The sequence below is a fragment of the Lynx rufus genome, unplaced genomic scaffold (assembly GCF_022079265.1).
Source record: "Lynx rufus isolate CCGP_SWC_20201006 ecotype Redwood Valley unplaced genomic scaffold, mLynRuf1.p SCAF_12, whole genome shotgun sequence".
In the NCBI taxonomy this organism is placed as follows: Eukaryota; Metazoa; Chordata; class Mammalia; order Carnivora; family Felidae; genus Lynx; species Lynx rufus.
The window spans coordinates 612,050-626,638 of record NW_025814826.1 but is presented as its reverse complement, the minus strand read 5'-3'; the positions used below and the strand labels follow the sequence as shown (position 1 = coordinate 626,638).

General features: G+C 37.1%; 1 protein-coding gene across 1 annotated transcript in view; it reads left to right on the top strand.

The window, feature by feature from the left end:
• Positions 1 to 14,589, top strand: part of LOC124507605 (ankyrin repeat domain-containing protein 26-like) — a 705,441-nt gene that overhangs the window by 158,918 nt on the left and 531,934 nt on the right. Inside the window, 3 exon segments of the mRNA XM_047073901.1 lie at positions 2,840 to 3,010; positions 5,085 to 5,118; positions 5,685 to 5,820. Of these exon segments, the coding sequence (XP_046929857.1) occupies positions 2,840 to 3,010; positions 5,085 to 5,118; positions 5,685 to 5,820 (341 nt within the window).

Genomic DNA, 14,589 nt, shown 5'->3' with positions numbered 1-14,589 from the left:
TTGTTGATTGATTCCTTTGCAGTGAAGAAGCTTTTAATCTTGACGAGGTCCCAATAGTTCATTTTTGCTTTCCATTCCCTTGCCTTTGGAGATGTGTCAAGTAAGAAATTGCTGCAGCGGAGGTCAAAGAGGTTTTTTTCCTGTTTTCTCCTCTAGGGTTTTGATGGTTTTCTGTCTCACATTCCGGTCCTTCATCCATTTTGAGTTTATTTGTGTGTATGGTGTAAGAGAAGTCGTCTAGTTTCATTCTTCTGCATGTTGCTGTCCAGTTCTCCCAGAAGAAAGAGACTGTCTTCTTTTTCCCATGGGATACTCTTTCCTGCTTTGTCAATGGTTAGTTGGCCATACATTTGTGGGTTCACCTCTGGGGTTTCTATTCTATTCCATTGGTCTGTGTGTCTGTTTTTGTGCCAACACCATACTGTCTTGATGATCACAGCTTTGTAGTAGAGGCTAAAGAGACAGAGTGTTAACAGGGGAGGGGTAGAGAGAGAGAGACAGAGAGAGAGAGAGAATCCAAAGCAGACTCCAGGCTCTGAACTGTCAGCACAGAGTCCAATAGGGCGCTTGAACCACAAACCACAAGATCATGAACTTAGCCGAAGTCAGAAGCTTAACTGACTGAGCCACCCAGGCACCCCTGCATCTTAATGTTGATTTTGTATCCTTCATCCTTGGAACAGCTTTTTGGTGGTATCTTCAGGATTTTCTATATATAAGAATATGTCATCTGCAAACAAAGACAGTTTTATTTCTTCTTTTCTGATGCGGATGCCTTTTATTTCCTTCTCTTGCCTGACTGCTTTGGCTAGGACTTCCTCTATCCAGTTGAATAGGAGTGGTCAAGTGGGCAACTTTGTTTTGTTCTTGAACTTAGAGTAAAAGCTTTCAGTTTTTTACCACTGCATATGATGTTGGCTATGGGCTTATCATCTGGGCTTCATTATGTCCAGGTGTGATAATTCAGTACCCACTTTGATGAGAGTTTTTACCCTGAAAAGATGTTGAATTTTGTCAAATGCTTTTTCCTCACATGCTGGGATGATGATATGATTTTTTTATCCTGTTAATGCGGTGTATCAAATGTATTTATTCGATTTGACTTCTGAAGGATAATTTTGCTGAGTAAAGTATTCTTGATTGGTTGTCTTTTTTCTCTTAGCACTTTGAATATGTAATCCCACTGCCTCCTGGAATGTAAGGTTTCTGCTGAGAAACTCCTAATAGCCTTATGAGGGTTCACTTGTAGTCACATAGTCTTTCCTCACTCTTTTTCATTCTTTTGACTTTGTTCTCTGCTGACTGGATAATCTGAGAGTTCCTGTCTTTCAATTCACATTTTTTTTTTTTTTTGCTTGATCCATCTCCTGTCAGTGATCACTCTTGCTTTTTTCATGTCCTTCATTATACTCTTCAGCTCCAGGATTTTTGTTTAGTTAGCTTTTACTATTTCCAGCTCTTTGTTAAGCTTCTCATTTTATTCATAGAGTGTTTTTCTGATTTTATTGAATTGGCTTTTTGTGTTTTTCTTGTAACTCACTGAGTTTCCTTAAAACTGCTATTTTTGAATTGTCTTTTGAATAAATTACAGATCTCCCTGTGTTTCCGATTGATTACTGGAAGATTATTGTGATCCTTTGATGGTATCATATTTCCTTGATATTTTATATTCTTTGCAGTTTTGCATTACTGTCTTTGCATTTGAAGTAGCAGTCACCTCCTCCAGTCTTTAATGACTACCTCTTCAGTGTGTCCACACCTGATTTTTTTGCTCCAGTGGGATGCTGGAAATTCTCTGCAGGACACCTGGTTTTCCAAAAAGGCTCTCTCATCCACGGGTGATTATCTTAGAGAGTGTTTTCTAGCGAGGGACTCCCCGATGTGGCTGAGAGGGAGGGGCTGGAGGCACTTTATGGGCTATTGCTAGGTCCACAGATTAGACTGTAGTATGTCTGCCTGTTCCCTGATGCATGGGTAGGCAAGACTTTTCCTCGGTCCCTTGGAATATAGTGCTAGATTCTCACAGCTCCTGCAAAGGCAGTTTTGCCCATGGGTGGATAAGATGCCAGTTTGTTGTAGGTGGGGAGACGCAACAACGTACATCTTGTTCAGCTATGATACTGATATCGCTCTGACATACGGGTATTTTAAAAGTAGTTTTTCCCCTAAGATATGTCCTTGATTTCTTCTTTCATGTTATATGGACCTCATGCTACTTTAAAACTTTGTTGAAATTAAGAGTTCTTATATTTCAAAGCAAACCCAAAAATAGAGCACACATCTAGTTATTACTCCCATGTCTAAGAGTCACTGCCTTTAGGCAATGAACTCTAACTTTTTAGTGTAACCTTCAAGGTTCTTCAGAATTTCTTTCCTGACTGATCTCTTACTACTTGCTTCCATGTATTTTATGTTTTTTTTTCCAAGTTCCTATAAGCTTATAGTTTTTCCTTTCAAGGCACCTAGATGCCATCTGTGTAATCTTTGTGCTCACATTCTAATCTCTAAGAAAATGGTTTTCTCCCGTTTCTTTCCCTGGTGACCTCTGCTGTTTATTTTCCCTCTTCAGTAAAGCCTTTCTCGTCCTCACTTACAGCTTTTCACATGTCAATTCTTACAAATCACATTGTATTCTAATTGTATATTTACCTGTGTTTGAAGCAACAGATGAGTATTTCCTTTTGTACGGTTGGTACTTCAGCACTGTTCTCTGAATTAATCAAATTAAGTCAGATGGGTAAAATTCAGAACTTGATGAAAATTGTCTTTTTATTCTTTTTCAGTAAAATTATTAGAAAACATTGGCTTTTTATGGCTTTTTAATGGCTTTTTTTTAAAGGAGGGAACCTGGTTTACAGATGAAGAAGTTAAAGAAAGGTGAAAATGAAAAAGGGACATCAAAAGGATCTGTGATCACACCAGTGTTGCAGAAGGCAGATTCCCTAACTGGTGGTCCACTACAAAAGAATGATGGCAGCCATTTCAGTGAAAAGGATCAGCATGAAAGCAGGTAAAATCTATAAATTCTTTATGTGCCTGTGAAGGAATTTTAGCAGTGATTACCTTTTGTGGAAATAAAATGCTGTAGTGTAGGTAGGTCCAAGCTAAGGCAAGAAATACTCAACATATCAAACACACTGCTTGAAAAGTTGTGATGAGGGTAAGTGACTTTGTCAAGGAGCAGTTTCAGTAGTCACCATGGAAGCATGGAAGGTGAGTAAGTGTAAACAACTCCTTAGAGCATTTTAATTGGGAAAGGTAGTAGAGAAATGGATGATAACTGAAAAAGAATGTGAATTGCAAAGGCATTTTCTTTCTCTTTTTATTTTAAGATGGGAGCTTTTAGAGTATGTATTCTGTTGGAAATGATCAATAGAGATAGACATGGTTAGTTAATTTAATTTTGTTTGCGTTTCCAAACATTAGGTAGTTTGTTGATTGTATTACATTATCTTTTAAAGATTATAGTAATTGTTTTTAGTACCCTTATTCATGTGATTTTGTGAAAGAAGTTGGTTTATTCTGAATTGGTTCCACAATGGGGTATTCTCATACAATTGAATGTGCAGATTTAAAAATATATATGTATGTATGCAAGTATGTATATATATATATATATATGGCTATATAATTTCTTGTATGTATGTATATGTATATTTATTATATGTATATTATATGTATAGTGTACATATTATATGTGTATGTATATGCATAATATACAAATTATATGTATAATTTCTTATATATGTATATATAAGTATATGTGTATAAGTTCTATATGTATATATTTGTATACACACACACACACACACACACACACACACACACACACACCCTTATCATAAATGTATGCAAGCACTGAGGCCATTCTGAATAAAACTAATCCTTCCTTGATGCTTTTAGATATCCAGTGCCTTTGATAATATCACAAATAGCTATGATTTTGTTAGGGACTTTAAAGTTTCTGGTTCTGTTAAGTTAATATTATTTAGGTTCTGGGGAAAGGGGAAGATTTTGTTTATTTACAATTGGAAAAGAAACTAGTAATCCATAACAGATTATTCCTTTTGGACTAGAGAGCTCTAAATTACCAAAAGCATGCTTCCAGTACCAACAGTGCCATTGACACAGATTGTATGCTCAATAAGTATGTGTTGAATGTGGGAATAAACAGTGGAATGAATGAATGAATGAATGAATGAATGCATGCCTGTTAAGGAACTTCTCTAGAAGAAGCAAATCTTTAGTTTATTGAAAGTAGATTTCCCATCTTGCCAAGTATAAAGTCTCTTAAAAAATGTGTAAGATTCAGAAATTGTTATGTATCACTATAGCTAGAAATCGAATCATAATATAAATTCATTTGCTGTCATATTAGTTAGAAACACTGGAGTATTACTTTAACCACATAGTATAAAACACATGCTTTGAAGGCACATTCCTGGGTTTGAATTCAGGGTCTGTTCTTGGCCAGCGACGAGGGCTTCTTGGGCAAGTCACTTCGACTTTCTGTGCCTCATTTTCTTCCTGTGTAAAATACCTAATATAATAACCTACTTCATAGGATTGTTGTGGGGCTTCAAATACCTTGAAGACATGTAAAGTGCTCATAGTAATGCCTAGAGAGTAGTTGCATAGTGAGTCTTCAACACGTTAATATCATGATTGTTAAAAAGGGGTTCTTTCATATAGGGAGTTAACTTGCACTTTCCAAGTAGGTTTTAGTGCCAGTAAAAGCTTATTTTTAGTAAAATGACAACAACACAAACAATGGTATCATTCCTATCAAATAATGCAAGTAGCATTAGGATTTTCCTTTGCTTTTGTTAGTTTTTACCTAACGTTAGTACTTTGTTGTGCTTGCTTCAGCAGCACATATACTAGAACTGGATACACCTAATCCTTTGTTAATATTAGCAGTAGTATGTTTTCTATGTTGTTTAATGTTACTCTGTTGTTTAATCCCCTTTGTGGAAAATTAGTTTCAAATGCAGAGATTTTATATCAGAAACAATAGGTTTAGATATGCTTTGTATTTTAAGTATTTAATATTTGCCTGAAAAGAATTGTTGGGTTTTTTTCAGACCTGCAAAGAAAATGTCTAAGAAAAAGAACAAGGTAAGCAAAAGAGACAATGTAATTTTATTTTATTTATTATTTATTTTATTTTTATTTTATTATATCATTTTGATACATATTTGTTAGGAATATTGTTCAGTGGCAAAAAATTACTTTATGGAAGATGTAGTGAAAAAATAGAAAATGTTCCTTTGTTGTAGAGTCATTTGCTGTGAAAAAGTTACTTAGAAATACTAGCTATGGATAACAGTGTCTTTTTGATAAAAATCTGTTCTTTTAAAAAGTCTCTGTGGTTTCGCTTTTAAATGTTCATTCACTTATTTTTAAAATGTATTTTGAGAGAGAGCACGCACAAGTGGGGGAGGGGTCGAGGGAGGGGGGGGGAGAGAATCCCAAGCAGGCTCCATGCTGTCATTGTGGAGGTCAACGTGGGACTCAAACTCAGGAAACCTGAGCCAAAATGGAGTCGGATGCTCAACCGACTGAGCCAATCAGGTGCCCCTGTTTTTGCTTTTATAAAAAGATGGCTATTTATCACTTCTCTACACCTAGTATAGTTTATAAATATTTGGGGGACATTTTGAAATGGTATTATTCATTGGTAGGTCAAAAAGCAAATTACCTCTATGGATGACCTTGTCGACTTCATTCAGTCATCTGAAACAGCTTCAGAGCATTGTGAGTTGCCTTACTCTAAGAATTTCATGTTGCTGATTGAACAACTTGGCATGGATTGTAAAGGTAGGAAGTCTTTTTACGTATATTGCTGTAGTAATATGTGCACACCTTGCCTACTACTGCACCATAGAGCACTGCTGTATTATAGAGCTGCTCATCTCAGAAATATGGTTTATATTAAAATAAAAGGAGCACTATTGTATCCTCTCAGCCAAAGAGTCATCATTTCTACTGTACCTTTCTTAGTGGGAATGGCACATCTAATGTGTTTGTTAACTCTGCTTCTCTTCTGTGCCTTCACCCAGGTCAGGTCATTATTTTTCTCCTAGATGACTGAAATAACCTCAGGACTGTTTTCCCTGCCGTTCTACCTCCCAGGACCTTGGTCTACACTGCAACCATAATTAGTATATGTTTTAAAAAATGTGTCTTTCATCATGGTACCCCTTGCTTAAAACGTAGCTATTACTTCTCATTGCTATTAGGTTGAAGGCCACAGTCCTCTGGCTTCATCTTGTATGGTTTTACATCCTTCTTTCCATCTGTGTCTTATCCAGTGTTTTAGACGTTCTTCCTGTGAAAGAGCTTTTTGTTTCCCACAGCTTTAGTTAGGTAAACTGCACATATATGAAGTGTGTCATTTGATAGTTTTGACATATGTTTACACGTATGAAACGATAACCATAATCCAGACAATTAACATATTCATCACCCTTAAAAATCTCATGTCCCTTTATATTCCCTTATTATGAAGCTGCCAAATTGTTTTCTAAAGGAGTTGGATGGTTTTCCATTCCCACCAGCAGTCTGTGAGAGCACCAATTCCTACATACATATTCATGAACACTTAGTATTGTCAGCTTTTTAAATCCTAGCCATTCGGATGGATATTTAGTATGTACCTCATTATGGTTTCAATATACATTTCCCTAATAACGGATGATGGTGAGCATATTTTCATGTGCTTGTTTGCCATCTGTGTATCTTCTTTGAATTGTCCAAGTCTTTGGTTGTTTTAAAAATTTGTTTGTTTGTTTTCTTAGTTGTTGAGTTTTCAGAATTCTTTGTATATTCTAGACACAGTTCCTTCTTTGTTTTCTTTTTTTTTTGTGGTTGTTGTTGTTGTTGTTTCCACTGAAGCCTTTTATTTGCACATATGTATTACATCCCTAGAAAAAGAATCCCAGGATTTCTCCTTCTGTGTGTTTTCATCTTCCTTCTTCATGGTCTATGACTGTAGCTGAGGTGGTCAGTAGAATGAAACCAAACTGAGCAGATTATTCTGCCATTTTTCTAGATCTTTGCATTGTCCATCAATTCTGGGGCCAGTCACTCCACGCTTGCTTAACCTGCCTGTGAGTTTCACAACAATTTTCCCAACTCTGTGATCATCAATGATTTTAAATTCACCAGTGTAACCATGCTTCATCATCACAGTTAGAAAGTGGACAATGTCTTTGGAGCATGGCCTAGTAAGAACCTGGAGTGTGCTTCTCTCTTCAGTATTGTTATGCTTTGGGGAGCATCTGCCACAACATTCACATGCATCATGAAGGTGGCACAGAAAGATGGTGGAAAGAGCTAGATACAGTTCCTTTCTCACTTCTCTTTTTTTTTTGCAAGGTTTTTCTTCTCCCACTCTGTGACTTTTCCTTCTCTCAACAGTGTTTTTGAAGAGCAGTTTTTCTTTTTGGTGAAGTCCAGTTTACACATTCGTTTGTTCTTGTATGATTGTTGCTTTTGGTTTTCATATCTAAGAAATATTTGCATAGCACAAGGTCACAAAGCTTTTATCTCATGCTTTCTTTTAGAAGTTTTATAGTTTTAGGTCTTGCATTTAGATCTATGACCCATTTTATATTCTTTTTTATTTGTGATACAGAGTATGGATACAAGTTCATTCTTTTGCATATGGATATCTAGTTGTTCCAGCACCATTTATTGAAAAGGCTGTGTTTTCTCCACTTTATGCCATTGCTCCTTTGTCATAATCAGTTGGCCACATATGTGTGGGTTTATGTATGGGCGCTATTCTTTCTCATTGATCTCTTTGTCCATCTTTGTACCAATATTATGCTGTTTTAATCACTGCCAGTTTATAAGGATTTTTGAAATCAGGTAGTGTTTGTCATCTTGCTGTGTTCTTTTCAGTGTTCTTCCGCTACTCTGGATCCTTTGCATTTCCACGTGAATTTTAGAATCAGTTTGTCTGTTTCTTAAAACAAACAAACAAACAAACAAACAACTCTGGTGGTCTTCTGGGATTTAAGTTTAGATTATGTTGAATCTACAGATTTATTTGGGGAGAATTGGCTTCTTGACAATATTGAATCTTTCAACCGCTGAACAGAGTATATATCTCTCCCTTGATATAGGTCTTTTAAAATTTTCTCAGTAACATTTTGTAGTGTTTAAAGTATAGGTCTTTCTGTCTTTTATGATATTAACCGTGATTATTTTTTATTTTCAGTGCAGTTGTAAATAATACATCTTAAATTTAATTTTTTTAATGCTTACTCTTGAGAGAGACAGAGCATGAGTTGGGGAGGGGCGGAGAGAGAGGTAGACAGAATCTGAAGCAGGCTCCAGGCTCCAAGCTATCAGTACAGAGCCCGACGTGGGGCTTGAAATCACCAATGGTGAGATCATGAGCTGAGCCTGAGCCCAGTGCTTAACCAGCTGAGCCACCCAGATGCCCTGAAATTTTAATTTTTGATTCTTTATAGCTAATATATAGAAATACAGTTGACTTTTGTGTAATGATTCTGTATCCTCCAACCTTGATAAATTTATATGTATAGATATATTTAATATTATAGAGAATACATGAGCAGGGGAGAGGGGCAGAGAGAGAGAGAGAGAGAGAGAGAGAGAGAGAGAGAGAATCTTAAGCAGTCCCCATGCTCAGTGCGAGCCTGACATCGGGCTCCATCCCATGACTCTGGGATCATAGCCTGAGCTGAAATCAAGAGACAGACACTCAACCGACTGAGTCATCCATGTGCCATGATTAATTCATTTATTAATTCTAGTAGCATTTTTCTTAATGCTGTCAGATTTTCTACATAAGCAAAGGTCATAAGAATTCATTTTCAACTACTATTTTACTAATAATGGTAAATATTGTAGACTTGTAGCCAATTCATTCTCTGTCACAACTAATCAGCTTTGCCATTGTACTATAAGAGCAGCCAATAGATACTGCATAAATTAATGGAAATGGCTGTATTTTGATAAAATTTAATTTACCAAAACAAGTAACGTGGCCCATGGGCTGGAGTTTGCCAACTTCTATTTTGTGACCATGTCCTTTCTAGTAGAGACAGTTTCACTTCATTTTCTATCTGGATGTCCTTTGTTGCTTTATCTTTTTTGATTGCATTGGCTAGAACTGCTAGTATAGTGCTGAACAGAAGTCATTCAGTGAATGTCATTCCTGTCTTCTTCCTGGTCTTATAGGAAATGCATTCAGTTTTTCACCATTATTTATAACGTTAGCTATAGAGTTATCATGACTTGTTTTGTTTTGTTTTGTTTTGTTTTGTTTTAAATCATATTGAAGCTCCCTTGTATTCCAGGATTGCCGAAAGTTTTTATCTGGAACGGATGTTGAATTTTGACAAGGAACATATTTTATCTACGGAGATAGATATGGTTTTTGAATCTTAAACCAACTCTGCATTTCTGGGATAAACCCCATTTGGTAATAACAAATTATCCCTTAGTGCATTGTTACATTCCACCCCCCACAAACACACATGGCTGTAGTTTAATTAATTAATTAATGAAATATAATTTATTGTCAAGTTAGCTAACGTACAGTGTATACATCGTGCTCTTGGCTTTGGGAGTATATTCCCATGATTCATTACTTACATACCACACTCAGTGCTCATCCCAACAAGTGCCCTCCTCAATTCCCATCACCTATTCTCCTCTTTCCCCCACCCCTCCATGAACCTTCAGTGTGTTCTCTGTATTTAAGAGTTTCTTATGGTTTGCCTCCCTCTCTGTTTGAAACTATTTTTCCCCTTCTATTCCCCCATGTTCTTCTGTTCAGTTTCTCAAAATCCACATATGAGTGAAAACATATGATATCTGTTTTTCTCTGACTGACTTATTTCACTTCACATACTACCCTCCAGTTCCATCCATGTTGTTGCATGTGGCACGATTTCATTCTTTCTCATTGCCAAGTAATATCCATTGTATATATAAACCACATCTTCTTTTCCCATTCATCAGTTGATGGACATTTGTGTTCTTTCCATAATTTGGTGATTGATAGTATAAATCTTGGCGTACATGTGCCCCTATGAATCAGCACTCCTGTGTCCCTTGGATATATGCCTAGTAGTGCAATTGCTGGGTTGTTGGGTAATTTTATTTTTAATTTTTTGAGGAACCTCCACTCTGTTTTCCGGAGCAGTGGCACCACCCATGCATTCCCACCGACAGTGCAAGAGAGTTCCCATTTCTGCACATCCTTACCAATGTCTGCTGTTTCCTGTGTTGTTAATTTTTTCTACCCTGACCGGTGTGAGGTGGTATCTCAATGTGGTTTTGATTTGTATTTCCCTGATGATGAGCGACGTTCCACATCCTTTCATGTGCCTGTTGGCCATCTGGATGTCTTCTTTGGAAGTGTCTATTCATGTCTTCTGCCCATTTCTTCCCTGGATTATTTGTTTTTCCGGTGTTGAGTTTGGCCAATTCTTTCTAGAGTATGGGTACTAATCCTTTATCTGATATGTCATGTGCAGATATCTTCTCCCATTCCGTTGGTGCCTTTTAATTTTGTGGATTTTTTCCTTTGAAGTGCAGAAGCTTTCTACTTTGATGAGGTCCCAATAGTCCAATTTTGCTTTTATGTCCCTTGCCTTCAGAGATGTATTGAGTAGAATTTGCTGTAGCCAAAGTCAAAGAGGTTGTGGCCTGTGTTCTTCTCCAGGGTTTTGATGGTTTCCTCTATCAATTGAGGTCTTTCATCCATTTTGAGTTTATTCACGGTGTAAGAATCTGGTCCTGTTTCATTCTTCCGCATGTTGCTGCCAAGACCTCCCAGCACCGTTTGCTAAAGAGCCTATCTTTTTCCATTGGATACTCTTTCCTGCTTTGCCAAGGTTTAGTTGGCCATACATTTGTGGGTCCATTTCTGGATTCTCTATTCTATGCCATTCGCCTTTGTGTCTCTTTTTGTGCCAATAGTATACTCCCTTGATGATCGCAGCTTTGTAGTAGAGGCTAACGTCTGGGATTGTGATGCCTCCAGCTTTGGTTTTCTTTTTCAACATTATTTTGGCTATCTGGGATCTTTTGTGGTTCCATACAAATTGTAGGATTGTTTGTTGTAGCTCTGAGAAGAATGCCGGTGCAACGTTGATTGGGATTGCACTGAATGTGTAGATTGCTTTGGGTCGTTATCGACATTTTCACAATATTTCTTCTTCCAGTCCATGAGCATGGAATGTTTTTCTATTTCTTTGTGTCTTCTTTAATTTATTTGATATGTTTTCTATAGTTTTCAGGATACAAATCTCTTATAGCTTTGGTTAGATTGATTCCTAGGTATTTTATGGTTCTTGGTGTAATTGCAAATGAGCTCGGTTTCTTGATTTCTCTTTCTGTCACTTCATTATTGGCATATAGAAGTGCAATCAATTTCTGTGTGTTGATTTTGTATCCTGTGACTTTGCTGAATTCATGTATCAGTTGGAGCAGCTTTTTGGTGGAGTCTTTCAGGTTTTCCATGTAGAGTATCATGCCATCTGCGAAAAGTGCAAGTTTAACTTCTTCTTTGCCAATTTAGATGTGTTTTATTTCATTTTGTTGTATGATTTCTGAGGCTAGGCCTTCCACCACTATGTTCAACAACACTGGTGAGAGTGGACGTCCCTTTTGTGTTCCTTATCTTCGGCCGGCAGGGTAGGGGGGAAGTTCTCTGTTTCTCCCCATTGAGGATATTCGCAGCAGGCTTCTCATATATGGTTTTTAGTATGTTAAGGTTTGTTCCTTGTATCCCAACTTTCTTGAGGGTTTCTTATTAACAAAGAATGCTGTATTTTGTCAAATGTTTTTCTGTATTTATTGACAGGATCATATGAATGATCGTATCCTTTCTTCTATTAAGGTGATGTATCATTTTGATTGATTTGCGAATATTGAACCAGCCCTGTAGCCCAGGAATGAATCCCACTTGATCATGGTGAAGAATTCTTTCATATACTGCTGAATTGGATTTTCTAGTATCTTGTTAAGAATTTTGGCATCCATGTTCATCAGGAATATTGGCCTGTCATTCTCCTTTTTAGTGGGGTCTCTATCTGTGTTGGGAATCAAGGTAATGCTAGCCTCATAGAAAGAGTCCGGAAGCTTTTCTTCCATTTCTTTGTTCAACAGCTGGAAAAGAATCGGTATTAACTTTGCTTTAAATTTCTTGTAGAGTTCCCGTGGGCAGACTTCTGGCCCAGGACTCATATTTGTTGGGAGATTTTTGATAACTGATTGAATTTCTTCGCTGGTTATGGGTCTGTTCAAATTTTCTATTTCTTCCCATTTCAGTTTGGGTAATGTGTAGTTGTCTAGGTATGTGTCCATTTCCTCCAGGTTGTCCAGTTTGTTGGCATATACATTTTCCTGGTATGCTCTAATAATTGTATTTCTGTGGTGTTGATTGTGACCTCTCCTTTTTCATTCGTGATTTTATCTATTTGGATTCTCTTTTCTTTTTGAGAAAGCTGGCTAGGGGGTTATCAAGTTTATTTATTCTTTAAAACAAAACAGCTCTTAGATTCATTGATCTGTTCTACTATTTTTTTTGTTTGTTTGTTTTTTGGGGTTTTTCTTTTGGATTCTGTAGTGTTTATTTCTGCTCTAATCTTTATTATTTCTTCTAATGGCTGTAGGGTTTCTTTGCTGTTCTTTTTCTAGTTTCTTTAGGTGTGAGGTTCCATTTTGTATTTCAGATTGTTCTTATTTCTTGAGAAAGGCCAGGATGGAGATGTGTTTTCCTTTTAGGGCTCCCTTTGCTGAATCCCGAAGGGGTCGGACTGTCATGTTTTCATTTTCATTTGCCTGCATGTATGTTTTTTAATTTTTTCTTTCATCGTCTGGTTGACCCATTCTTTCTCCAGTAGGATGTTCTTTAACCTCCATGCATTTAGAGGCTTCCCAAACTTTTTCTTTTGTTTGATTTCAAGTTTCATAGTGTTGTGATCTGAAAATACGCATGGTATGATCTCCGTTCTTTTATATTTATGGAGGGCTGTTTTGTGACCCTCTGTGTGATCTGTTTTGGAGAATGTTCCACGTGCACTTGAGACGAATGTGTATTCTGCTGCTGTTGGATGAAAAGTTCAGAATAGATCTGTCAAATCCATCTGGTCCAGCGTATCATTCAGGGCCTTTGTTTCTTTACCGATTTTGTGCCTAGGTGATCTGTCCATTGTTGTTAGGGAGTATTAAAGTCACCTACATTTTCCATATGATTATCAATATGATTGCTTATGTTTATGATTAATCAATGTATATATTTGGGGACTCTCAAGTTGGGGGCACCAACATTTACAACTGGTAGCTCTTCTTGATGGATAGATCCCTTAATTATGTTATAATGCCCTTCGCCATCTCTTGTTAGAGACTTTAGTTTAAAATCTCATTTGTCTGATCTAAGTATGGCTACCCCAGCTTTCTTTTGACTTCCAGTAGCATAATACATGGTACTCTATCCCCTAACCTTCAATCTAATGGTGTCCTCCTGTCTCAAATAAGTCTCTTGTAGACAGCATATAGATGGATTTTGTTTTTTTTTTTTTAATCCATTCAGATACGCTATGTGTTTTGATAAGGCCATTTAGTCCCTTCACATTCAGAGTGATTATTTAAAGATATGGATTTCATGTCATTGTGTTGTCTGGAGCTTTCATGCTTGTGGTGATGTTTCTGGTCCTTTGTAGCCTTGACAACATTCCACTCACAGAGTCTCCTTAGGATCTCCTGCAGGGCTGGTTTAGTGGTCATGAGCTCTTGTAGTTTTTGGTTTTCTGGGAAAGCCTATCTCTCCTTCTATTCTGAATGACATCCTTGCTGGAGAAAGGATTCTTAGCTGCATATTCTCCTATTCAGCACATGGACTTTTTCCTACCATCACCTCCTGGCCTGCCAAGTTTCAGCAGGCAGGTCTGCTAGTACCCATATGTGTCTACCCTTGTAGGTTAAGGCCCGTTTGTCACTTGCTGCTTTCAGAATTCTCTTTTCTCTTTGTAACTTGCCACTTTCACTATGATATGCTGTGGAGATGACCTATTCTTGTTGAATCTGAAGGGAGTTGTCTGTGCCTGCTGGATTTGGATGTCTGCTTCCTTCTCCAGATTAGGGAAGTTCTCACCTATAATTTGTTCAAGTAAACCATCTGCCCTTTTCTCTGTCTCTCTCTCTTATGCTGGAACTCTTATGATCCGGATAAATATTACATTTCATCAAATCACTTAGTTTTCTAATACTCCCCTCATGGTCTAATATTTTCTTATCACCCTTTTTCTTGGCTTCGTCATTTTCCATAATTTCATCTTCTATGTCACTTATTCTCCCCTCTGTTTCCTCCTTCTTTGCTGTTACTGCATCTAGTTTATTTTGCATCTTATTTACAGTATTTCTTAATTGCTGTGACTATTTCTTAGTTCCTTGATCCCTGCAGCAATAGATTCTCTGCTGACTTCTATGCTTTTTTGTAAGCTCAGCTGTTAATCTTACACCTATTATTCTAAATTCTTGAACCGATATATTGTTTATATCTGTTTTGAGCAATTCTCTAGCTCTCATTTCTTCCTGGAG